This window comes from Raphanus sativus, chromosome 4 (genome assembly GCF_000801105.2).
Source record: "Raphanus sativus cultivar WK10039 chromosome 4, ASM80110v3, whole genome shotgun sequence".
Classification (NCBI taxonomy): domain Eukaryota; kingdom Viridiplantae; phylum Streptophyta; class Magnoliopsida; order Brassicales; family Brassicaceae; genus Raphanus; species Raphanus sativus.
Window position 1 is genome coordinate 17,224,190 of NC_079514.1, and position 27,783 is coordinate 17,251,972.

Below are 27,783 nucleotides of genomic sequence, written 5' to 3' on the forward strand. Positions count from 1 at the left end.
GAAGTATCTCGGGCTTTCGGAACACTTCTCTCGCCGTAAAAGAGAAATCTTTACTAACATAGTTGACCGCATCCGACAACGGTCACACAGCTGGTCGACGAAGTTTCTCAACGGAGCTGGGAAACAAGTCTTACTGAAGGCGGTGTTGACTGCTATGCCATCTTATGTGAGGTCGTTTTTTAAACTACCACTCTCCCTATGCAAACAGATTCAAACGGTGTTAACGAGATTTTGGTGGGATGTGAAACCAGAACTGAGAAAGATGAGCTGGGTGTCTTGGAGAACTCTAACCAAATCTAAGGCAGATGGTGGGCTCGGTTTCAGAGACATTGAAAAGTTCAACGACGCTCTACTGGGCAAGCTTGCATGGCGCATACTGTCTAACCCCGACTCTCTCCTTAGCCAGATATTACTTGGGAAATACTGCCATGATACAATGTTCTTGGATGCGTCTGTGCCTTGATCTTCATCCCATGGTTGGCGTGGAATTTTGGCTGGGAGAGAGGTAATCAAGAGAGGTATTGGCTGGATGATTGGTCCTGGAACAGGTATAAAAGTATGGTCGAACTTGTGGCTGTCTTTAGGAGAACATGTCGCTCCCATTGTACCTCCTACTCTTGAACTCCAGAACCTAAGGGTTTCTGATCTCCTCTTACCTAACTCGAGGGAGTGGAATATTCCTGTTATCAGGGCAATATTACCTCAGTATGAGGATATGATCAGAGAACTGGTGCCAAGTTGTTACATGGAAAAGGATGAATAGGTATGGCTCTTCACAAAGACCGCTGAGTACTCTACAAAGTCTGGGTACAAGCTCCTCTCCCAACCCCCGTATTTGATGGATCGGCAGTTTAACTGGATCAATAATGTTTGGAAGGTAGAGACAACCCCAAAAGTGAAGATCCTTGTCAGACAGTTTGGGGTGGAGCAGAGAAGGTAGAGGCGGAGGAAACAGATTTGTACCAACTACGAGCAGTGGTTCATGGACAAATCAAGACAGGGGCATGCAACCTAGAAATCGACGGCATAGATCCAAAGGTCTAAAACACCGACAAATCAAGACATACACAAGGATTAACAACCTCAACGAAGACGGGAGCAGTAGTGCCGTAACCATAAGAACCAGCCACTCGATTTTGATCTTAATCTAGATTCGGAAAATGAAAAAGCCATAGCTAAATATAGAAGACACTTTACATGAAACAGAGAAAGATAATAAAATAACGATTGATTAAGACCAATTGTAAATTAGAAAAAGCTTTTTATTAATAGTATGTGAAGTTTGATAAAAATGAAATTTAAAGAAAAAAATCAGGAAGCCATGAGAGAGAGAGAGAGAGAGAGAGAGAGAGAGAGAGAGAGAGAGAGAGAGAGAGAGAGAGAGAGAGAGAGAGAGAGAGAGAGAGAGAGAGAGAGAGAGAGAGAGAGAGAGAGAGAGAGATGAGAAAAGGATAAAGAGGAAGAGATAGTGAGACAGCGAGCTAGTAGGATTATTACTGGGAATTAGAAATGTTAACAGTACCTTCTCTATTTACCTAATATATTTTATTTCTATGGTTATCTAGTGCAATTACTCTATAAATAATGAAATTAGTATATTATTTGGTGATATAAATATCCCAATTTGTTGTCACAAATTAATATATTTATATCATAAATATATAATAGAAATACACGTATAATAGTATCGATCACATACTATTCATGAATGTTTGTAGAACTTTACAACTATAGGGATCAGCTATATTTATAAGTTAAATATCCATATATAAATATAAAACACAACAAGAATATGTTAATAGTATATGGTGCATTTCTTGATTTTTTTGTAAAACATGACAACTATAATGGTCACGAAAGTTATATATTCATAAATGTATTTTTTTATTCAATTTATTAAATAATTTAGAATTTCATAGTTTATTCATATTTTCATTTACATGATATGATATGTCATTATATGTTACAATTAAAAATAGTTGTTGTTCAGAAGATCTTTGAGTTTGTTTATGTTTATCTCAAAAAAAATTGTTGTTCAGAAAAATATTCAAGTTGAATCAATTATCTAAAGACGAAAATACCTAATCATAAAAAAATAAAACTCTAAGTTTAGTTAATAAGACATGCTAAATTTTTAATAAATAGATCCAACAATCCTGGGCAGTAGATTTTTAAAATAACTATTTTAATAGTATAAATGTGTTAATAGTATATGGCGTGTTTCATGTTTTGATTTACGTGATATGGTATGTCTCAATAAAAAGGAATTAATATACTTAGTACTCATGTCATTCTATGTTGTAATAAAAATAATAGTTTTTCAAAAATAATAATTAATTTGAATCAATTAATTAAAACAAAAATACCTTATCATAAAATAAATTAAAGTATAACTTTATTTAAATGAAACATGTTAAATTTTAATAAATAAGTCCAACAATCATTTGCAGTCGATTTTTAAAATTGTTTTAATAGGACTGAACCTTTGGGACATTCTTCAACCTCTAGATGTGATGAGTCGACAACGAGATGCCAAACGAATCCATCGATAAGAGCATTAGGGCTGCGAAGACCACTGTGCAAATTGCGGTACAATAAAGTTGTAATTTAATAGTTATCCAGATGCTAGCCAAATCTGAAAAAAAACTAGAGTTTATTTGTAAACTAGGGCAAGCCCGCGCTATGCGCGGGATTTGATGTATGGGATTTTATGAAAAATAATTTTGTGTAAATTTTATTTTAGGTTCAGTTGATTGTGAATGTGATATGTTAAATGATTACTGTCTTCACCAAATTCCAATTATACAACTAAAAATGTCATGAAAGCATTCTTAGTTGTTATTTGAAGCAAAAAGAAATGGAAGAGGTGCTTAGGCCTAAATGCATTAGATTTTTGTCTATTAAATCTAATGCATAGAACCCAATCTATGATTTGTTAGACTCAGCATCATTTGATCATTATTTGTTTTAGAGAAAATGTATTTTTTTCATAAAAACTAATGAATTCAAGAAATAAACATACAAAAAATTTATAATTAGTGTATATAATTTAGTCAGCTGTCGTTCTAGAGATTTATATCCCGAATACTATCATACACGAATTCGTGATTTCCAACAAAATAAAATATACTCACATTTCAAGTAACACAATTCAAATAGACACTCGGGTCATGTTTTATATCGTAGGTCTTAACGATAAATTTGGATGGAATTCAGTTAAAAAAATAGGATGGAACAAAAATAATGAACGCAAATACAACATTCGAGCTACAAATAGTTTTACTATTTTTTTTTAAGGGGTGAGGAGAGGTGCATGCAGTCTGTATGAGTTACGTATGATCACCTAGTGTCGTATTTCTTTTTTTTTTATGAATTGTGAACACATCGTCTGTTGTGTGTAAAATAGTAGGGAATATTTGAGAAGCTTGATCTTGTAATTCTTAAGTTGTAGTCGAGGATCAGTGTATGGTGTGTTTAAAATCGTGGAAAAATATCAATTAAAAAAAAGAAAACTTTTTATACAATGCATGTGTCTTAGAGACTATAACATTGATCATCTACTCTACCATAATTTGTTTGAAGCTGAAAAATGTTACATAGCTTCATTAGTAAACTATCAAATAAAATTATTGTTAAGTATAGATGTTACACATGTATTTAAATTTTATACTTAATACATTAATCACCTACAACCTCTCTTCTTCTCATCTTCTTTAATTGAACTCGAGAAGTGGAGCATAGCCTACAAACCAACTGAGCCCCCACAATCAGCTTCTTATAGTATGACATCACCTACCCTTCTACATGTTTTGCTAATCAACTAAACGCAAGGTTTTTTCTCAGTTCATTTTGTGTGCTTTTATCAATATGTCAAGCTCACACTAATTACGGTCTCGCCATGTACTCGCCCAGGCCTTTCTTTCTCCTTGATTAACTTCATTTTCGATATCAATTTGGGAGTGACCCGCTTGCAATTTTAAGAAACGTTTTACCCATATCTGTTTGGTTCGTTGTAGGCTTGTAGCTAGAGCCCACAACATTAATTCCCTCCTCCACATTAATTATATCTCAACATTATTTATTAACCAATTCTTTTTTTTAATAACCCTGTCATTGATTTCAATGTACAAAAACATACAAAAAGACTTACAATAAAGATTTCTGTTAAACTGTGAACAAAAAAAAAAAGATTTCTGTTAAACAAAATTCGATAAGATACACATACAATACAATCAAGCTTGGTTATTTATCAAGCTGGCAATAGTTCTAATCAAAAACCGTTTTTACTGCAATGCTTCCGGTCCTTGAAAATTCTAATCCTGCATAAGCTTTAAATAAGCCATAAGCTAGTTGATCAAAAAAAAAACCATAAGCTTTAAATAAGCTGCAATGATAGCCAAAGAATAATTTTGAAACAGTTAAAAAAGGAACGGGAAAGCCAAGAGAGATATATATACAGTATAAGTCTTTCACTGTGTAAGCCAATGGAGTTTCAGGAGAGAGATGATACTTTTTCAACTTTCCGTTTGGCATATCCGTAATAAGAAGTCGAGCTCCACCATGACACAGCTGAATAACATTCCAAAACATATGTAAAAACACATCAGACAACAGTCTAGACAAAGTCATATAATACAACTTTAAAAAGCATCTTACACAAACTTGGAGACTTCAAAGATGGCACGACAGGTTGCAATCAGAAGCAGAACGACCAAGAGCAACCTGCATTACTTCAGTTCGAGTCGAAGAAGAACCTGGGCCAATAAGAACCAAAATACAAATCAAAGACTCAGCGTAACATATATTAGACAGAGCTCTTAGTATTATGGAGATCAGAGAGCTTCTTTTAAACATTTTCATATCATTAAAGTTGTTTTCCAAACTCTGGTTGATGTTAGATCTATCAAATAAAACAGTATCTAGAGCGACGGATATCAGAAAACTTACAATTCTCTGGCTGATTTGATTGACATAGAATGTTTAAACTTATCAGATCCTCATGATGCACCATACAATTGATTGGAATCTGTAAAAAAATGATTGTTAAATCATATTGCTTGTTAAAGCGAGATATTTCAACGGATGGAAAAGCAAGCCATAAGAAGAATCAAGTGCCAAGGTTCAGACTCTAGAGTGTGATGAACATAATCGAATTTTTTCTTCGACTAAAACCAAAAAAAAAAGACGTAAACAGAACAAAATATAACCCAGAAATCAAATCAAAGAGCTTGTAATTGTCAAATGTTTGGTATTGTAAATTGTAAAGCTCAAATATATTCATTGAAAAGGAAAGAGACTGATTTTTTCTTTCGCCGGGATTACCTTAATGCCGAGGTGGAGTATGTAGATGCTAACCTTTATATACTGAGGTTTCCACCGCTTTGCAAGAGCGAAGCATACAATAAATGTAGATTGTGAATGATGGAATCAAGGAGGACTTTAAGAAGAATGTGAAACTGGTAAAATTCAGGGGAGGAAGAAGACGAATAGAAACCTAGAGTTGGAGACTACATCACGACGGCGGAGAAGACTAAGGGTTCAACCCTTGAAGTAGAAAACGAAATATTTCAAGATGATTTTCTCTTATTTTTTCAGATGGGCTTTACAAAGCTTCATTAAAAAACCGTGTGAAATCAAAAGCCCAAACGAATATTAATCTTGAATAAATGAAACGTTGAGTTTCAACGTGTCAACACCAAGATCAATGAGTTTATGACCTGGAATCTGACGTGGCGCAAGGAGGAGTGATTAAACTCTACTTTATATAATTAGATGTATTAATAGTATATGGCACATTTTTTGAAATTTTGTAAAAAATAACAACTATAGTGATCACGAAAGTTCTATATTCCTAAATTTAGTTTCTTTATTCAATTTACTAAATAATTTGGCAGTTTATTCATGTTTTTATTTACGTGATATGGTATGTATCGATAAAGAGGAAATAATATAGTTAATATTCATGTCACTATATGTTATAACACAAAAGGAAAATAATTAAGTTGAATAAATTAACAAAAGATGATAAATACATAATCATAAAATGAATAAAAGTATATATTTACTTAAATAAGACCTGTTAAGTTTCTAATAAATATGTATAACAATTTTGTATAGAATGATTATGTTTGAATAGTATTACAATAAAAAAGATATAACAAACGTTAAAGTTCACATGTAATATAAAATAAAATCGAAGAAAAAAATGATGATAAAATAGCAAAATTTAGTAGAAGTGATAATCTTACAATGATTAGTATGATAGTTTTTTTTTTCATTAACTTAAATAGATTCGGTTATGATTCTGCAAACCAAATTGGTAGCTATGTGTCCACATGAATGACATCGGATATGTGTCCACATGAATGACATCGGATGATTGTTTCCTCGCACTATGTGCAATACTATCCACCTTTAAATGATGTATTCAAGGAACATGAATTATCTTCAGATAAGTAAAAATATCATTTAGAATATCTATGTTTTCCAGAAATGTTCCAAATGCAGATCATTTTTCTGGTTCCAAAACCATCTTCACTAATTGAGAACAATCTGTTATAAAAATTACATAGAATTATCATTAGTTCTTGCTAACTAGAGATTTAGCTGATACAATACTACACCACATATATGATGGTGAGTACAATCTTATCGGTTCCATGGGTGATATGTTCCTGAAATACCATTCTTTGAAGACTCTTGAAAACAAAGTGTTTGATTTTTCATGCAACCGCCAACATTTTTTTCCTAACGTAACTGTATTGAAATCCCACAGATCCTTAAAACTTAGCGTTCCATCGTCTTTATGGAGACAAAACTTCCATCGTCTATTATTTCCACCTGAACCCCACCAAAATTGAGCAACTGCACTTGTCAATTTCTTCGTCACAGTCTATGGTAATCGGAAGCAAGACATAACATGATTTGATAATGCCGTAATAACCATTCTTATGATCACATATTTTACTCTATTTGTTAGATATTTTGGCTGTCCATCAATTTATATGATTATGTAGTCTATCTTCTATAAATATAAAGATTTCAGTCTTTGGTCCTCCCAAACTGTTTGGTATTCCTATATGATTCCATTCAACAAATATTTTGTATCGCCAAGATATCCCGGAGTACATAACTTATATTTTCTTTAATCTCGTGCCCAAACTGTAATAATTTCTGAAAATTTTCTGTTAACCGGATACTACTTCATAATTTTTTAGTATCCTTAAGATGGTATGACATTTTTCTTTCTTTTTCTTTGCAGAATTGTATGTTAGATGTATATGATAAGGTAGATAAACAAGTGTATAGATAACCCAAGAAATCCGCTGAGAAATGATGCTATATGAAAAAATTCATCTTTTCATAGATAATAAAAACCAATTGGTAAAATAAGAACCACATTTTCCTAGATTTCAAACAACATGATCGCACATAATGTATTTTTTAAGAAAAAAATTAATTTATGAAAATCCATTGTTTAAAAAAAAAAACAAAAAAACAAAAGAGGAATGGCACGATTGTTTTTTTAGGATTTTGTTTTTGAGAAATTTCTTTTATAATAACATAATGTCCTTCAATTATTACAACAAACCATAGTTATTTTACAAACTTTTGGAAGGAATAAAATCAGAACCGATAGGTATCATATCATATAATGTATTACTTATTTTTATTGTTTTTATCATCTTTCATAAATTTCTCCATCTCCACAAATTAACGCTTCATATCATCTCTGCTGAATTCTTCGAGCTTTTCTTTGAAGGTAACGAATTCCTCCAATGTCAGATCTGATATATCGTATATTTCAAGAGTCTCTTCGTTTCTCTTCTTTAAAACCTATAATATATGGAGAAAAATGATTCAAGTTGTTAGCCACCAAAAAGATAAGATTGTTTGTAGACAAAACAAAAAAAAAAGATATACACACAGATACTCCAACTATGACTCTCATAACTCAGCGATAATAAGATCAAATATTTCAATATCAGAATCTACATGTTAAAATCAGCTGGTTCAAACTTTTTTTATAATAAGGATTTTTGAATTTTGCAAAATATTATTCAACATAATATTATTTTCGAAAAAAATAAAATTTAACAAATATTTAAAATATAATACTTACATTCTCATGCTCTTTCTGATGTTTTAGTTCTTCCTTGAGTTCATCGAGTTTGGCACGACTCTCGATAATCCTAGTTTGCAAGGGCGGAGATGTTTCTGATCTCTGTTGATTAGGGTTCTTATGACGTTCAATCACAGAGTTGAAGCATGGACTTCCAAACACATAGGGTCGCCCATTGGAAGACATGAGCAAAACAGCAACTTGAACATTACAAAGTTTTGCAAGTGCATCAGCTTTGCTAAATATACCAATTCGGCGTTTTAATTCAGTTTTTTGTCTTGTGAGGCGATCTTGAATGAATTTTATCTCTATTTTTTTACGACCCATCTTTTTTTTCTGATGTTAATTATTGTAACTAGTGTAACCCTTTTTATAGATGTGTTGGGTTAAGTAGAGAAACGGTAAAATATCTTTTCTATGTATTTTCATAAAACTTCTAATTGGTGGTGAAATAACACAAGATAACACCATTATCTTTTATCTCATCTTATCCCACATTTATAGTATGAATTCTGTAATACCATTGGACTAGTATTAATTTTAAATTTTATTCTATAAACATAAATATTTTTCTTTAAATGACAGTTGACATGAACATCCACATTGGACTACTATTATTTCTAGATTTTATTCTATAAACATAAATATTTTTCTTTAAATGACAGTTGACAAGTTTCAAACATCCATATTGGCAACGATATTGTTTTCTAAACAATATATGAAATTCTTTTAAATAAAGAAAGTATATTAAATTTTATTTTCCAAAAGGAAATCTAGAAATTTCAAATATTCAAAATAGAGCACCATGAAAATATTGAATTTTTCTTGGCGGATATTTTTGAACCGTTAAGACTGCAAGTTCTTTTTATATTTTAACTTAAAGTGGCGATATTTAGAGGGAGATATCAGTTCATAAAGGAAGATCTGTTGGAGATGCAGGCTATGTTGGAGAAGATGAGGATGATCGAGAAAGTTTCTTAAGGACATGGACGAGATTCTGAGGAAGAAGGAGGAGGAGCTCAAGACGGAGTTGAAGAAGCTTCAGAAGATAAAGGAGTTTAATCCTAACATGGTACAATCTCTAGATCTAGATCTAGCTTATGGGTTAGGTTATGTGATTAGCTTGGGACTTGGTTAGATCTCAATTATGTAGATATGATTGAACGTTCCATTAGGTTTGAGATTAGCATCAAGCACAAACACGTGGTTGCTGTTGAGGATTTTCTGATCATTGATGTATGTACTACTCATTTGGTTTCCAAGTCATTTCTAAGGAGACACGCGAGAGTGAGAGGCCATGTTCTCAAATGGGGAATCAATAATGTTCTACGAAAGGTGGTACCAATGGTGAGGAAAACATGGAGGAGTTATTCTTTCTTTCCTTTTTCAGCAGATAATTTATTCACGATAGGGTAATTATATTATGATATTTCACGTAGTATATTCAAATTTCAAGCACTGTGACTTTCTATAAATGAAGTAATTAGCCTTTTTACTATTTGGGGTTGTGAAACTTTAGGTGTTGGGAGAGGAGAGCTGCTTTTCGTGAACAAGAATGTTATGGAAGTAAATCTCAAGTATTTTAAGTTGTTCTCGAGGTCTATTATTTAAAAATGTTGAACTTAACAAAGTTCTGTTTTTATAGGCCGCAAAGATGACAAGAGAAGAGTGGAAGAAGTTTTCAGATAAACAAAAAGCACCATACGAAAAGGTCTGTTCTTTTTGTATACTTGCATTCACAGCTATATAAATGCTTGATAATGAAGGAACTGATCAGGTGTGATATTAAACAGGTGTGGTATTAAACTGATCAGGTGTGATACCTGGAAGCAGTGGAGGAATACAAAAAGATGAAGGAAGAAGAGACCATGAGTCAAAACAAATAAGAAGAGAGGAGCTCATGAAACTCCATAAACAAGAATCTCTCCAACTGCTTAAGAAGAAGTAGAAAACCAACATTCTGATCAAGGTCACTCATTGAATCACACTTTCACCTTTAACTCACTAAATGCATTACAGTTTATAGCAGTGTCTGAACTGTTACAAAAAATATCTCCACAGCAAAGAAAGCTTTGACAGAAGAACGTAAAATGGAAGGTCTGTACAATTTTAAATTAATCTTCTGCTTTTAATAAGTGATACTGCTTGAACTCTTCTTGATTATGACAATGGGGACTTAAAGCTGGTCATGAAGGTGTTTACTTTTCTTCTTTTGTGGGGACATAAGGTTAAGGAGTTTATCATTATATGCTTTACCTCTTCTGGAAGATCAAGATGGTTCATAACATTCTTTTCCTTAAAAATGTTTTTCCTGTTTGTGCTATTTATAGTTGTCTAATGCATTCGTCTTTATTGATCTCCCTGCAGATTGATTGGCGAGGAAATTTGTAATATGAAAATTCTAGGGATGATTCTTTTTTTTTGTAACATAGTCATATAAATATACTGGTTTACAGTTATTAACCCGTGTACTTTTATCAAACAAGTCTTTTAGGAGTTTTTGTTCGAATTTTTAAGTTCAGATTCTAACATATTAATATGTGAAAACTATGATGTTGTTGCAGGCAGAATCAACAAGTGCCACGAACGAGTCAATCCTCTAGGTTGCATTAGACCATGGGAAGCAAGCAAGAGTGATAAAGTTGCATGAGAGAGAAGTGGTGTGTCAGAAAGTTGGTAATGCATATATAGTCAAGATCATCGAGCTAGAGGATTGGTAAACTAGGAGCTATAATATTTTTCCTTTAATCTATTGTCGAATGAGTATATTAATTTGTTTCACAGATATGTAGTTTCATGAACAAGCTCATGCATTGCTAAAATTACATTTTGCATTGTTGAGATTATATGATCTCCCAACATATTTTCAATCTCATACATGTCACAGATATGTAGTTTCATGAGCAAGCTCATATATTGCTAAAACAAACTTTAATATCATGCATAAAACAAAAAAAATATATAACATAAATACTCCTTACACAACAAAAAAATAAATTTACAAACATATAAATGTTCTTAAAATAAAAAAATAAAAAATTACTAAAAGTTGAAATACAAAACAAACTCTATTGGAATCTTCTAATCACAATTTTCACAAAAAGAATTTTTTTTTTTTTTTTGATAACCGTGGGGGTCCCAGGCTTCGCCCAGACTAATCCCACGAGGCCGACGGCAACCCACGTATTCTTACGATTTAACGCTAGCCTAACCCCGGTGGCCACCGCATGTCGAACCCATGGCGCTTCCTCTTTGGCGCTTACCACTGGACTACCATGAAGTGGTTACAAAAAGAAAATATTAATAAAATTAAATTTAAAAAATGATAATTATCAAACTAAACACATTTTGATAAGAAAAATTAACATAAAAACCCCTGCAATGTAGCGCAGATATTTACTTAGTCATAGGAAAATAACAAGAAGAAGAAACTAAGAGAAGTCGAGAGTCAGGAAGTGATTTTATAGCAGAGCTCTTTGGAGGTTCAAAAGTATTAGGACTAATATATCCGAACCTCATATTATTATATAAGGAATGGGACTAATTTCTTTTAAAGGTTTTCAATGTAGCTTTGTTCAGTAAGCAGCTTCCACGTATAGCTAACAGAACATATATCGCTCTCGCTAGAGTGTACAAGCAAAAGTATTTTAGTATGTCACATCCTCTAATAGACACCATTGGGCTGCCCCATCTTATGCATGAAGACGGATCCATACGATCAGAGTTTAACAAATTAAAGTCGGACAGAAAACTGGGGGAAATGAGAAACCACTTGCATTGGTATGGTAGGACAATTAATATAATTCTTGGCAAAATAATCAAGAATAAATTATTGATTGAATAGTAATTACGCAAAAGTTATAAAAAATAACGAATTTGTCACAAAATGCAAAACGTGGCTATCCTGATCGTATTCCAAAATTTTCATAGAAGAAAACCTGGTCATATAAAGACTTCTGCTATTTATTTTGTTAATAGTTAAAAAAACAATGACTAAATCGTGACAAACAACTGTTTACTAGACACAATGTTATTTATTAGCCAGTTTTTATTTTATGACCATTTTATCACGAAACACATTTTAATAGAATAGATTAGTATTGGTGTGATATATCCAACTATTTTAATAGAATATATTAAAATTTCTTATTAATCACTAAAAAAATATTATAAAAGAAAATCATAAATATAACTAAAAACACCAATATTAAAACTAAATTTCTAAAAAATGTAAAACAAAAAATATACCCGTCTTTTTAAAGGCGAATCATAAATTTAGTTCAGCTATTTGAAAAAAAAATCGATTTTCGGTTGCGGGTTATGAGTATTTTATTCCGGGTGGATGCAGGTTGGTAGATTTTGGATTGCAGGTACCCGCCGACCCGAAAAGTATTTAAAAACAAAAATAAAAAGTGAACACTTTTTAGAAAATATGGTAATTTAGAAAAAAATTAAAATAGATAATTTTATTATAAATAATTTTTATATTTTTATAATAATTAAAGTAAATAATTATTTATAAAAAATTATAACCCTCGGACAACCACAAAATTAAATGGGACGGATGGCGGTACAAATTATTTGTTTGCGGGTTGTGCGGATCATATTTTTGACCAAAACAAAATTGAAACCCGCGGTTTGGCGTGTTCGACCGACAATATACCAGATCAATATTTAAATTATTATTATTTAATACAATATATTTTGATTAAGATTTATACATAATTATAGTTATAAAAATATAAATATTATCACAAATAACACAAATATGAGAATTAAACAAAAACAAAAATTATACCCGCCCTTTAAAGGGCGGGTCAGAATCTAGTCAAGTATTAAATTTAAAACTCTAAACACAAATTTTAATTTTGTCAACATTTTTTTTTGTTTCGACCTCCCTTGTAAATCTTATTGAATTTCAGTAACCTTTTATTTATGCATATGTTGATTAGGTTTTTGTTGATTTTAATATTAACACTTCCAACGATTAAAATTGTATTTATTTCTTTTCAATTATTTTAACATTATTATTTTAAGATGCTTTCTGCCATTTTCCATATTTTTACATTGAGCCATCACCATTTACGTATTTCATTTACCTTTCCGACTGTTGTGCTTCTCACTATCACCAGAAAAAATCTCACCTTCGTGTTTTTGTTCTTCATCACTTTTTCTCATGTGAGATGATCCGGTATTTGTTATAGACCGGATTTATAAATTCTCGGTTGTGCAATTGTTTCTCACGGTTGGTTTTGGTTTATGTTAGGAAGTGCATCTCCTTAGGTTGGGTACGAGTTTAGTCGTTTTTGATGTTGTTTTCCTCATCGTTAGTTTACCGTCGGTAGTCCCTGCTCGTGTTGGTTTTCAAGATCTCTGATTTTTGGTGCTCTGAATTTTATGTTCTCTTTTATAGTTTGAAGACAGCTCCACGATTTGCATTTGTTTCGTCTACCATTCTTTATCTTTTATCTCGTCTCGTTGCAGCTTTCATCAATTATTGCGTCTATGTGGCTCCCTCTCTCTCTCTTTCTCCATGTTTTCCACTCCAAGTTTGGAAAGTGTTTTCCTCCGTGTATTTTTAATAGGTTTGGAATGTTGTTTCTGGTCTCAAGCTTGGGTTTGGTTTCTTAGTGGTTGGCTTTCATTCTCCTTATTTTAGGTTGTTTCTCTTCTTCCTATTCTTCCCTTAGTATAAGTGTGCGAAGTTAGTCTCTTAGAAGTTTGTTTAGTTTGAGAGATGCTTCTTACCTCTTAGCTGGTCGTTGTGCTTATGGTACGTTAGGTATATGTCTTCTTGCTTCGTGGCGATTTTGGCTATCTGTTGATTATTCTTCTTCTAACTGCTTTCTTGGTTTTTTTATGTTGGTCACTGATTGTGTTCTTTTGTGTTTGAGGGATTGATTTGTCTCAATGTATATCTTTCTATTTCTTCTAACTTCTTCTTGTTCAGGCCAAAACACTCTATGATAAAGTGAGGTAAGTTAAGACTTCATTTCATCTATTTTCAGTTTTATATTTTTATTGAGTTTGTATTACTTTGGGATTTTGTTTTTATCTATGATTATGAAGATTTTATGTTTTGATTATGTGTTGTGTTGTGTTCTAGTTTATTTTTATTAGTTTGATTAATATTAAATTAATTATATAATTTGTAAATGAAACAATAAAAAAAGTAAAAATAATAAAATAGTAAAAGTTTATGTTATTTTAAGTTGTATATAAATTAAATATTTAAAATATATTTATATAATTATACTTATTTATTTATTCATCTTGCACTTTTGTGACCAATAAAATAGATTATCAAACTTCAAGAAATGATGGCTAGTGTGAGAATAATTAGATAGTGCACAATTAGAAAATGATGAACTAAATTGTAGTAATCTAAAAATAAAAGATTTAAAATGTAAAAAGAAAAAAAAGGACACATGTCAAAAAAACCCCTTCCACACGTCACAAGAAGATATAAAAATCTACTTTATATATACATATATCTATTGATTTCTTATTCAAACATTCAAACTAAACCAATTTTATGTTAAGTTTATGTATTTTGGCATACATTATTCAAATTTATATGTTATATATTATTTTTGTTTTTAGATATTAAGGAATTTAAAGTATATATAAACTAAACTGGTTATCCAAACCCGCAAAGATCCGAAGCAAAATATAACCGAAGTTAATAAATACACGAATGAGTTTCAAATCTTTTGCTCAAAAATTCTGAAACTCGACTAGGTACCCGGACATCCATTCATAGTTGGGCTATTGGCTTGGGAAATACAGACTATGAATAGTAACATCCAGAATGACTACACAATTTTAATGGTAATAAAAGCTTAAATATATACATATATATATATAGTGAAAGATTTTGTTACTATTAAGTATAAACTGTGCGACGTTCTTTGCATGACCATTTGAAACCACAAACAATTTTTTTTGCAAATAATATCTGATTAGCTTGATTGACAGAATATTAGCATAAGCATTATGCTCATTATCACCTAATCAATATTTATCATAGAAGCATTTAGAAAATCATTTACAAGATATGGGCACTTTGGTTATTTTTTTGGTTCAGTTTGAGTTTGGTTCGGTTTGGTTAATTCGGTTCTAGTAATTTTTCAACTGAAGTAAACCATAGTTAGTTAGTTTGGTTTGGTTTGTGTTCGGTTTGATTTATATTCGATTCGGTTTGTATTCGGTTCGGTTTTTTTTGAATCGGTTTAATTAGGTTCTTCTTTGTTTAAAAACATGAAAGCATATAACTATTTTTACAGTTCACAAAGATTATTACTCTATATAGAAAATCTTCTACTTTCGTCTATTTTCAGGACTTGGTATTGAAAATCTCCTAAAGTTGTTTAGAGTTGATACCACAAAAAAATTTGGATGCAAGAAAAATATACAGGATACGAGGAGAAAAAACACTGTGCAGAAGAACTTTTGCTTTTAATAAAATTTGTTTTAGGTTTTACATTTAAACTAGATTTTGACCCGCGCTTTTGAAGCGCGGGATATTTTAACATGAAAAATTTCACTAATAATTTAACAAATATTTTGGTAATTTTTAAAGAGTGTGTATTTAAAATATTTTTGCATTTAAATCAGTATTTTTAAATTCAACCCAATTGTGATTATACCGGTTAATCCAGAGATCTGACAATTCAATTTATGTTTTTAAAATATTCATATTAAAAATCACTAAAACCCGAGACTAACCGATTGAACTGATGGATGACCGATATGTAATCTAATTGGATTTAAATTGTAATAGTTTCATAATTTGTAATCTTATAATCGAAATTTTAAAGTTTACTATTTTGCAATTTATGAAATTATGAAGTTTCTACAAAATTTTAAAGAGAAAATGATAGATATAAAATAATTAAGATTAATTATTGTATTATTTGAAAACATTGATAATAGTATAAAAAATATATTGTTTGAAACATTGATAGTAGTATAAAGAAATAAGTATATTGAACCGGGCTTCGTAGCCTGGTGGTAATGGAACCTCGGCTGAGGTGCCCGCCACCCAGCTTCGAAACCCGGCCACAGCGATTTAACATCCTTACTGCTGGGGCGCTGGACCCCTTCGGGGGATATTTGGGAAAGTGGCTGCCCAGACACCAGAGATATCAAAAAAAAATAAGTATATTGTTTGGAAACGTTGATAGTAGTATAAAGAAATAAGTATATTGTTTAGAAACATGGATAGTAGTATAAAGAAAGGAACATTAATGATTTAATGTATGTTTAACTATAAAGTATAAATGTGTATATAATTTAAAAATTTACAAAATAAATGTTAGGTCCAACAAAATGTTTCTGTTTTAATAAGATAGATTTAACATCCACGTTTATATATACAATATACGAATATAAGATCACAGACTTAACTATTCTTTTTAAATCAACCATTTTAGTGAATGAAAAATGGAAAATATGCACGTGGTTTGGTATTAGAATTTTAGTATATATGTATTACTAATATTTTTTTTGTTGAAAAATGTATTACTAATATTTTAAATTTAAATAATTAAAAACAACATTGGTTTCTCAGTTCAACAAACTATTCGGGTTGGAAAAGTCTTCAACCGAATGATTTGAAATAGAATTTGGTTCGGTTTCAGTCGGATTCGATTTGGTTGGTTCGGTTTTGACTCGGTTCGATTTGGTATTTTTACCCACCCCTAAATTGCTAATGCTCTTAGAATGTATAAATTTTTAAAAATAATTATATATAATTTATTTATATTTATTTTAATAATATAAAATTATGTTCATTATAAAAAATAAATTTATATTTTTAAAAATAAAAGTTACGCTTAAGTATTTTTAACTTTTTAAAAAAGAACAATATTTCACACATAAAATATAATATCATTTATATAAAGACAAATATCATTAATTATATATATTATAAAATAAATATATCTATATTATTTATAAATAAATAAATTATATGTCCTAAATTTGTTTTTATAATAATATTATATATGAATCATTTACTGCTCTATCAATAAATAAATAATGATTTCATATATAAATTATATATAATTAATTATTTTGTATAATAATATCAAAAGTTATATTTATATCCAAAAAAAAATTACATTTATTTTTTAAAAATAATAATAGTTTACATTTAAAATTTAATTTAAATTTGTAAGTAAATAAGATTCATTATTTTTAATAACAAATATATTATTAATATATGTTATAATATATATTATTTAAAAATATATATATTGTATACTAACTTTTATCATAATTTTAAAATTATATATTTATACTGATTTACCAATCACTTTATTTAAAAAATTAAGGAGAATATATTGCTTTAGAGCATGTGCAATGGTGAGCTTCAGCCATGAATCATTAGCATTTGTTTAATAATTGTTTTTTTTTTGGTTTTTGTTTGTATAGTTAAGGATTCAAATCAAAATTGCCCGTCCAATGGTGATCCCGAACATGGAGTCCTTAGGAATTAAATAATTATTTTTTAATTGAAATTGAAATTTTATTAATTGCATGGTTAAAAATAAAGATACAACAAAAGAGAAGTTTAAAAATGTATAAGTATAAAAACTATAAGTTTTTCAATTTCAATTGAAAAAAATTATAAGCTATAAGCTAAAGAATTTCTATTAGTTTTTCTTATTTTCTGTATAAAGTCTCACTTTGTTAATATTTCAGATATACAGTTGTTAATATTTCTGCAACAAGTGAATCGATTAATGCAAAAGCAATGTCGATTAATGCAAAATCAGTTGTTAATATTTCTGCAACATGAATGCAAAAGCAGTGTCATTTCAAAAATCAAAGGTTATAGATGGAGCTAAATCAAAGGTTATAGATGAATGCAAAATCAGTGTCATTTAATAAAGGTTTAATCTTTGATCAAAGAAACATACACATGAGCTATTGAAGCAAAGAGAAGCATACATTGTAGCAAGGAACATACACACGAACTTGAGTCTACAAGAGGATAGAAGAGGATACAACAAAAGAGAACAACTCCGAGATACATTGCTAAAGAGACGCAAGAGTACTTGACCATTCTCCTAATTGACCCGTGAGCAAGAAGCAATGTCACCTGCAGAACAAAACAAAACAAGCAAATTAAACCAGAAGCAAAGAAAGAACAAGCAATGGAGAAGACTCACAACGCTTTCTGCCCAAGTGTTTGCTCAGTAGTTCAGCACACTCTTTACTTTCCGGACATACACACAACAATGGAATAGTTTTCCCATCTCCAACCAGATTGAACCCAAATAAGTCTCCTATGTCGCATATGTTATCAACACACCACTTTCTCCAGCCTCTTGAGATGTAACACTTGCCGCCTGATTCGCTAAATCGCAAACTTACAGTCTATGATTTTCCCTCTTTGTTCACCAGTATCATCTCTTGGCATTGCTTGTTCAAAGCAGTAGAACTCGTAGCTCCCACAGGAAGATACTGCAAACACAAAACGTAAAGATCAAACCATATATTTGACTAATAAATATGTATGAAAATTGACTCACAAGTTTGTCTTCTTCTAGGTTTGAATCAGTGACCTCAGCCAAGAAACAATAGTCGTATGAGAAAGAAGACATTGACCCTGTATCATCCGTCTCGGCTTCTTCCTTGATGATGTCAGGATGTGTATACTGAATCTCACAACAGTTAGGACCAAAAGGAGTGACATGAAACACCATGTCTCCTTCGTGTTTGAAGATGACAATGTCACCGATTGCAAGGTCATGTGCTGTGGTGAAATCTTTCCAACCTCCGGTGAGTGTCCTGCCTTCTTGTAGCACTTCCCAAGTTTGATCTGAAGCGTCCGACCTTAGTTTTCATGTTTTCTGGTTCGTCTTCCCTTCTATGTGCTTTGAGTAGAAGCCAAGTGGTATTGTCTGCAAGAAAAGGCAAAGTTAAGCAAACAAGAAACGAATGTAAACAAGCAACGAATGTAAACAAATAGAGAGAGTGAGGTTCTTACGACACCACTGTGGAAACCAGGAAGCAGAGGCTTCAAAAAATGAGGTTCATGCGGATTCGCCATCTGCAAACAAGAAACGAATGTAAACAAGAATCATAAGAGCAATAGCTAACTAGAAGAATCATAGCTAACAAGAAATTCGTTTTCAAACCGCAAGAACAACTATAATAAGGTCCTATAAGAATCATAGCTAACAAACCGCATCAACTAGAAGGTCCTATAAAAATCATAAATCCATAGCAAAAAGTTCGTTTTCAAACGGCAACAAAAGGCGCATAGCAAAAAGTTTGTTTTCAAACCGCAACAACAAAGGCAAAGATCATCAAATCGATAGAAACAAATATGGTTTTCAAACCGAAAGAACAAACGCAAACATCATCAAATCCATAGAAACCAATTTCGTTTTCAAACCCTAACGAAAACAATCGAACCGATCCCCAAATCGATTGAAAACAAATTCGTTTTCAAACCCTAACCACAAACGAAATGATCCGGAAATCGATTGAAACCAACTTCCTTTTGAAACCCTAACCACATACGGAAAATTTCCCAAATCGATTTAAACCCAAATATTTCTGAAACCCTAATCGAAACGAAAACATCTCCAAATCGATTGACAACCCAAAAACCAACCCTTGATTTAGAAGAAAACAACATGGAACCTAATATAAATCTATGAATTCACCAAAACAAGGCTTCGATTTACCTCGTTTCTCACAATCGCAATATCGCCTTCGTCGCCTCACTCTCCGTTTTTTTTATCGGGGTTAGACGAAAATGAGTTGGATTTTTTTGATCGACGAAACACTGGTTTCGACCAGACCAATCCGAATCCACCACATCCCTAAAGATTGAATCCTTATAATCCTTAATCACGTATCAATCCTTAGGTTACGTTTCATTTTTATTATTTTTTTATTCCAATCCCCTAGGTTTAAACGCTAAAGACTCTACATTTGGACCGTTGCACATGCTCTTAGGATAATGCTAGTCTGCTAATACTTTTTAATTAACTGTACCAATCTAGTCCTACTTACACAGAAAGTAGGTAATCTATGAGTAGAGCGATTCCAAATTTCCAGAAAGAAAAAAAAAATACAATCCAGTCTCGGCGACATCTCTACAGTCACGGCAGGTGATTGCCTTCCTTTCGGGCGAAACACGGTTTGGATATTTCTTCTACTTCTTCCTTGACACATTTTTTGGTTTTTTTCTTCTTCTTTCTGTTATCAGTTACATAAGAACCTAAAAAACCCTAGTCTCAATGTGGGTTTACAGTTCCTCCCCCATTGGGAAGTTGAACTGAAGTCAGCTTTCAATGTCAGTATAAAAAACACTAGGGTGATTCTTTTTTGTGTCTTCTAACCAGATTTCAAACAAATGAGGAAATGGCAACGGGCTCGTTCCAAAAGGCCGAGGCAGAGACTGAAGGAAGAAGATAGGATAAGCCATTTACCTGATCCTTTGATATGTCAGATCCTCTCCAACCTCCCCATAGAGTATGCTGTCAAGACAAGCATTTGATTGAAGTGTATTATCCTTCTCCCGATGGGGCCATATTTGAGAAACTTGTCTCTTGCTCTCCTCTCTTGGAAGAGTTAAAGATTCGCAGATGTTGCTCTGCTCCTGAAGTCTTTCGCATACACTCTTTGTCGCTAAAGAAGCTCCACATAAATTTAAATGATATTGGAGATGAATGTAGAGTTGTGATTGACGCTCCCCTACTACGCCGTTTGAAAGTCGATGACAACCACTCCGAAAGTTATGTAGTAAACAACTTGGATTCCATAGCCAAGTTAGACATTTCTCTCAGCTTTGGTTTGTACAATTTTGATGAAACTAGCGTTTCATCAAAGAAAAGTATCATCTCCAGTTTTCTCACCGGGGTTTCGAAGGTCAGGGAGATTAATATATATGCAGACTGTTTAGAGGTATATGTTTTTTTCAGTTCGGGTATTGGACATGTTACATATTACTATCATGAGAATTTCTGAACAATCTTTTTGGTTACAGATGTTCTGGCAATACTCGAAATTAGCACCACTTCCTCAGTTTGGTTACTTGTCTCGCCTGGATGTGTATCTTTGTACACCTGGTTTGAAATGGTTACTAACCTTTCTTGAGACCTGCCCAAATTTGGAATCTCTCATCTTGGTAATGATTTTTGCTAATAAAAACCCTATGAGCTTTTTCTCACCTCTCTGAATATAATTCTTCCCATCTTTTCATTGCCTTTTCTTTTACCTCAGGAATGGAATGGTGACTCTAAGAGAGAGCATTCTAAGGAGATGAATCAAATCAACTTTTCATACGTTCCAGAGTGTTTTACGTCCTCACTCAAGTTTGTCGATCTCAGAACCAGAATCTCGGGAGATGCTGGAGAAATGAAGCTAGTAAGGTACTTTCTAAAGAATTCTGCAGTCCTTAATAAATTGACTCTGCGTTTGGGTTGTTATGCAAATGAAAATGCCGTCTTGAAGAAACTCCTGAATATCCCAAGACGCTCTATCACATGTCAAGTCGACGTACGTTGATATGCAAAGACTACAGATAGATAGAGAGAGAGAGAGAGAGAGAGAGAGAGAGAGAGGGAACATGTGAACTTTAAGCTCTTGTCATACAAGAAATGCAGCTGTTGTTGACTTTGTCTATATTTCTTTTGGAGTAAATGGGGTTGAAAACTGTCTCTTTGTAGTTTAGTTTATAACTGTGAAGTCTCATCTCTGGAGACTATTATGTTTGTTTTTAACAAGTTAAGCAATGAAGTGAGTTAGTCTCCTCTTTCTTTTATGTTCTGTGTTTGCTTATGAGGTTAGGATGGCAGTAGTTAAGCTTACGATGGCAACAAAAATGAAACACAAGATTATTACAGAGCATTTCTTTGGCGTTTTCTTATTATAAATTTTATTCATATAATGCGTGTTAGTAGTACCCGTTTATGTGGTTCGTGTCAATTTAATCAGAAATTTTGAATTTTCAACTTCAATGGCCATTCCCATTAATAAGAAACAGACAACTTTTTTGGATGTTTATGTCAGACTTGAACACACTTTGATATACAAGTTTTGATCTTATGAAAGTATATGCATACTAATCATTATCCTTTATTTCAACGAGTAACCCTCGTGATCGCTGTATCATCGACCGAACAAGCCAAAGACTTGCTAGTAGACAGACAAGGCAGCTGGCAGCAGTTTCTAGGCTGATGGGTTCGGCTTTGATCTGTCCCTGAAGAAAAAGGAACATGCGGACTAATTGAAGTATTGCTGAGCATCTGAAAGATTGTAGACATGGCTGGACCATCTGCATGATCCTCTTGAACGCATAATAACCCAATGTGAATGAAATCTAAAAACTTCACCCTTATAATAGTTTTCCCCAAAATTTGCAGCCAAAATCAGTTACATCCAAAATACAAAAATAAATCAAAATAGAATAATTTTTAAATTGTTTTATAGTATTATTTACAGGATGATATTTATCAAACAAATTGATAGTTTGGCCGAGTGGTCTAAGGCGCCAGATTTAGGCTCTGGTCCGAAAGGGCGTGGGTTCAAATCCCACAGCTGTCAACATTTTTTTTTCCAACTAGGGATGGGCAGAAAAACCGAACCGAACCGATCAAACCGAACCGGTTGAACCGAAACCAATTCGAACCAAATCAATGTCTATTATCAAATAGTTAGGTTTAAGATTTTTCCAACCCGAACCAACCTAACCGAAACCGATTAAACTGAACCAAATTAAATCGAATTCATAACCAATGTGTTTTTATTATTATTTAATTAAACATACTAGCAATATACAATATACTAAAATCCTAAGACTAAAATCGTTGTTAACTTTATTAACGATTTTTTTTTACTTTCTATTTACGAAAATGCTATTAGTTTTTTTTTTTTGAAAATGATATTTTTACTCTCTCAACCTCATCATCTTTATTTATTTACGAGATTATCATTACCATCAATACATCAACCACCATGAACAACCAATTTGAAACTCTTAGGCTCTAACTGGTGACCACAAAAAGAATAATAGGAACAAAGAGAAATGGAATGTAGAGGAACAAAATAATAGGAATACTTATTCTTTCTTGTTCCTTGCCAGATTTTATAAGGAATACTTTTACTCTATAATTCATTAAATTAAAAGGAATGAGAAGGAACATTAGGAAAATAATATTCCACATGAATGATGTAAAATTTGAGGAATGAAGAGGAATTACCCATTCCTACTCATTCTTTTGGTCGCCATTTAGAGCCTTAATGAACCTCAAATCAATTTACATTTCTTCTTTCTCAATTTTTATCAACTAAAAAAGCATCTCTTTCACTTTCTCTCCATATCCATCCAAAAATCCCAAGATTTTAATTCTAATTTTTTTTATGGTTCATAAAGCCATTGAAGCTTGCGATTCTTGGTGGATCACTTTTGTTTGAGATTATGAGTGTTTGGAGAAGATTTATGTGTGCTAAACAAGTTATCTCACTAGTTAAAACTATGAAATCGAGATTTTTTCCAAATCTTTTCGTGGAAGTCGTCTGGTTGTAGACGACTTACCTGGAAGTCATCTGGCTGTAGACGATTTACCTGGAAGTCGTCTGGTCAATGCAGAGGTTAGTTTTGCATTTGACTTTTAATTTTTTTTAGACGACTTACAGCTTAGTCGTCCAACTTTGTTTGATAAAAAAAATTGAGACGACTTACAGGTTAGTCGTCTAAGAGAAAACATGTTAGCTTTGCATTTGATCGGAATGTGTCAGAAATTTGACTTTTCTTGGACGACTTACAGGTTAGTCGTCCAGTAGAAAATTTTAAAAAATAATATTTTATATTTTCTAGACAACTAACTTGTAAATCGTCTCAGGTTAGTTTTGCAATTGAAATATTAAACAAAAAAAAACAAAATTTCTAGACGACTTAAACGTTAGTCGTCTCGAGTTTTTTACCTAGACGACTAACTTGTAAGTCGTCAAGGGTTTTATTCCGAGATTCTAGTCAAACATTGCTAATCTTGGACGACTTACAAATTAGTCGTCTAGGTAAAAATCTCGAGACTACTAACATGTAAGTCATTTAAAAAATATATTTTTTTGTTTAATATTTCAATTGCAAAATTAACCTTAGACGACTTACAAGTTAGTCGTCTAGAAAAAATGGAATATTATTTTTTTAATTTTCTACTGACAACTTACAAGTTAGTCGTCTAGAAAAAATAGAATATTATTTCTTTAATTTTCTACTAGACGACTAACTTGTAAGTCGTCCAAAAAAAAGTTAAATTTCTGACACATTTCGGTCAAATACAAAACTAATCCGTTTTTTCTAGACAACTTACATTTTTTTTATCAAACAAAATTGAACGACTAACCTGTAAGTCGTCTAGGTTAAAAATCAATTGCAAAACTAACCTAAATGACTGGTTTTTCCGCTAAATTTCTGAGAGTTACTCAATGCGATTGACAAGTCTCTTTTAATTGCAAAAAAATACTTAAAAAAATGCAAAGCAAAAATATGAATAATGGAGCATAAATGAAGTGATTAAACATAAAATTTAATTCTTGAAGAAAAACCAAATACACTCTTGAAAAAAAATATTAACTCCAAAACCAAACAGAAAATCTCGTTCAATGAATACACACATAAAAGACACAGACGTCAAACTTCTTCATCCTCCAGCAAACTCCTCCTTTCTCATAGTCAGCTTGGCGCGAGAATACTTTCTGCTATAAGAAAAATACCAAAGACAAATCATAATTCAAACCGGCTCAGTTAGATCGGAAACAGCAGTCACGTCATCTTAAATCATGTCGTAATGTGGGTTCCTACGCCGAAGTCGCAGTGGATAAATCGTCGGTGCTGGATCCTATAATATCTGCAAGAGTAATCTTTCCACTATTAGCTCGGTCAATCTTGTCAAACTGATCACTGATCCGTTTAATGTCTTCAACGGATATTTCCCCAATCTGCGTCAGTTTGTATATAACGTACTCCGATATACTGCAAATAGAAAATGAATTTCCAGGATGTCTCAGAAAACAATATCTTTAAATGTGATTCAAGTTTGCTCGAGTTCATCAAAAAACATGCATAAACCGGAGAACACAACTACTGTATTCAAACAAAAAATAATAATACGCAAGATTTGTATTTTGTGGACCAAATATCATGAAACTTAATCTCCTGTTATAAAGTGAAGCACGTAAAATCTATTCAACCTAAGTCCAAGAATATTATATAAATTATATTACGAGAAAAATATTTAACATATATATCATCAAATTTGGGTAAATTCTATTTTTAGTTTAGATAGGTTCAAGTGTTGTGTATATATACAACTTTCTATGTAACTTATTAAAGCATAACACGATAATAAATCATAGTTTCTAATTCTACGAAAAAAGATTCAAGAGTATCCGAATCTAATGATTTCAAGAACATGAACAAAGATTAGTCAAAAAAAAAGAACATGAACAAAGATGAAACTTTGGAAGTAACATCAAACGTGAATTCAAAAGGCATGCATCAAAAGTGATATCTAATCACAGAAATTGAATTATAATGATACCTCAGGTAGCCAGTGTTTTCGATATCTGCAGCAAAGAAATCACTGATAGACATGTGGGCAAGGACTCTGTTCTGCCACTCTCTTCTCCTCTTATCTCTTATTGCTTCAGCCAAATAGAGAAACGCTAGAGCGACAGCTAAAGTAGACACAAACACCCAAATCGAAGCAAGAAGCCAATCCGGTAATGTCTTTAAGGCCTGTTTTCCATACACAACCGTAGCAACCGACATAACTGCGAGATACACAATAAGCAGAGCAACAGATAAAGATCTCTTGTGATATTCGGGTCGAGGTTGGTCGTTGACTATTGCAGCCACAGAAGGAGCTGATTTAGACCGGACAAATCTTCGACGGGTCGATCTAGGGTTTATGGTTATAGGGGAGGATGGCGGTGATAGGTTTTCAGAGAGAACGTCGGCAAAGGAAGAGGGATTATATGGTCCGAAGATTAAACGGTCTTTGAATTCAGATGGCGTCATTGGCATCGGAACCGCGACGTCATTGTGCTCCGGTTGGAGTAAAGGGTTAGTGACGTTACTGTCACTTCCGTCGTTGGCCATCACTTTGATAGATTTTGGGAGGTTACTTGAGTATTGATCTGTTTTTTTGTCAGCAATGCATTGATCCTTGGAGGGTTATATCAACATTTGATCGGGTATCAGTTCAAAAAAATAAAAAAAACATTTGATCGGGTAGAAGAAGACTGAGACTTTCACCAAAAATAAAGACCGAGACTTTTACATTTTAATAACAGGAAAATCGCATAAAAATCATTCAAAGTGTTGCTTACTATCACTTTATTTTTTTTGAATTATACAGAGGTATCCTGGCCCCACAGAAGTAGTCCAGACTAGTTACGTGTCGCCACATGTCGGTCCTCTGTCCCTGGCGATGCCGAAATGTTAATTCCCCAGTGGCCGGGATTCGAACCCAGGTGGCGAAACTCACAGCTGTGAACCCTTTACCAACTGAGCTAGAAGCCCCGGTTTACTAGCACTTTAAACCTTGAAGGTTTTTCACTTACACTTTTAACCCTCAAAGTGACATTTGTATCATAAAAAACCTCAAACGCAAAAATTTGACTTGTTCAGCAGGTAATTTTTCAAAAATAATTATTTAATTAATAAAATAAAATAAATAAATGAATAATAAATTTGAAAAATAAATAAAAATCGAAAATTTTAATAAAATTCATAAAATGAAAACATAAATCAAAAATTAAATTATAATTTTAGAAAACTAAATAAATATTTTCAAATTAAGTAATTTTCTAAAATTTTAATATCAAAAATAATTAAAATTTAATAATAAATAAGATTAAATTTAAATAGAGAAGAACTGAATAAAAGTTCACAATTTTTTAAAAATAGAAAATTAAAAATATATTTTTTAATTATAAGATTTTTTTTCAAAAAATATATCGTATCATCGTGGACTATAACAATTTCTAATATATCACTAGTGACGATGATGGTTTCTCACATAACCATTAACAATGACGATAATTGTCATATCTCCAATGATAATTTCCAGTATCATCATTGAAAAAAATATTTATGAAAATATATTATTTAATTAATAAAATAAATAAAAATCAGAAAATTTAAAAAAAATCGTAAGATTTAATTAAAAAATCATAAGTTAAATAAAAATCAGAAACCATCATCGTCACTAGTGATATATTTGAAATTGTTATTGTCCACGATGATATGATATATTTTTTGAAAAAAATCTTATAATTAAAAAAATATATTTTGATTTTCTATTTTTAAAAATTTATGAACTTTTTATACAGTTCTTCTCTATTTAAATTTAATCTTATTTATTATAAAATTTTAGTTATTTTTATTTTATTAAAAAATTATTTATTTTCTAAAATTTTAATTTAATTTTTCATTTTTGTGAATTTTATTAAAATTTTCGATTTTATTTATTTTTGAATTTTTTATTTATTTTATTTATTTATTTATTTTATTTATTTTATTAATTAAATAATTATATTTTAAAAGGTTTTTTATGATACAAATGCCACTTTGAAGGTTAAAAGTGTTAGAGAAAAAACTTCAGGGTTTAAAGTGCTAGTAAGTGACA

At 31.7% G+C, this 27,783-nt stretch overlaps 3 protein-coding genes, 1 non-coding gene and 1 pseudogene across 9 annotated transcripts; 3 read left to right on the forward strand and 2 right to left on the reverse strand.

The window, feature by feature from the left end:
- Window positions 1-8,955: 8,955 nt before the first annotated feature.
- On the forward strand, window positions 8,956-11,029 carry LOC108852434 (high mobility group B protein 13-like). 6 transcript variants are annotated; one of them, XR_008944288.1, is made up of 6 exons: window positions 8,956-9,194; window positions 9,298-9,534; window positions 9,642-9,688; window positions 9,768-9,833; window positions 9,916-10,091; window positions 10,687-11,029. XR_008944288.1 is itself a non-coding variant. In XM_057007057.1 (5 exons), the coding sequence occupies exons 1-4, from the start codon at window positions 9,108-9,110 to the stop codon at window positions 9,809-9,811; spliced, it is 327 nt and encodes a 108-aa protein (XP_056863037.1). In that variant the 5' UTR covers window positions 8,956-9,107; the 3' UTR covers window positions 9,812-9,833; window positions 9,916-10,370. The 6 variants fall into 6 exon arrangements, 2 of the variants coding, with proteins under 2 accessions (XP_056863037.1, XP_056863038.1); XR_008944291.1 differs by lacking the exon at window positions 10,687-11,029 and adding an exon at window positions 10,184-10,370; XR_008944289.1 differs by lacking the exon at window positions 10,687-11,029 and having other exon boundaries at window positions 9,298-9,469; window positions 9,916-10,370.
- A 6,962-nt stretch (window positions 11,030-17,991) lies between these two features.
- LOC108833932 (B3 domain-containing protein REM9-like) lies at window positions 17,992-20,035 on the reverse strand (annotated as a pseudogene).
- A 118-nt stretch (window positions 20,036-20,153) lies between these two features.
- On the forward strand, window positions 20,154-21,899 carry LOC108833931 (putative FBD-associated F-box protein At5g53635). Its single transcript, XM_057007016.1, has 4 exons — window positions 20,154-20,285; window positions 20,491-21,052; window positions 21,135-21,275; window positions 21,371-21,899. Exons 2-4 carry the CDS (start codon window positions 20,591-20,593, stop codon window positions 21,653-21,655), a joined length of 888 nt encoding a protein of 295 aa, XP_056862996.1. The 5' UTR covers window positions 20,154-20,285; window positions 20,491-20,590; the 3' UTR covers window positions 21,656-21,899.
- A 714-nt stretch (window positions 21,900-22,613) lies between these two features.
- Window positions 22,614-22,693, forward strand: TRNAL-UAG (transfer RNA leucine (anticodon UAG)). Its single transcript has one exon. It is a non-coding gene; the product is annotated as a tRNA-Leu (tRNA).
- A 2,010-nt stretch (window positions 22,694-24,703) lies between these two features.
- On the reverse strand, window positions 24,704-26,369 carry LOC108833933 (two-pore potassium channel 3-like). The gene is made up of 2 exons (XM_057007875.1): window positions 25,693-26,369; window positions 24,704-25,124 (listed from the first exon to the last, which is right to left on the reverse strand). The coding sequence occupies exons 1-2, from the start codon at window positions 26,250-26,252 to the stop codon at window positions 24,950-24,952; spliced, it is 735 nt and encodes a 244-aa protein (XP_056863855.1). The 5' UTR covers window positions 26,253-26,369; the 3' UTR covers window positions 24,704-24,949.
- Between the last annotated feature and the right edge of the window lie 1,414 nt (window positions 26,370-27,783).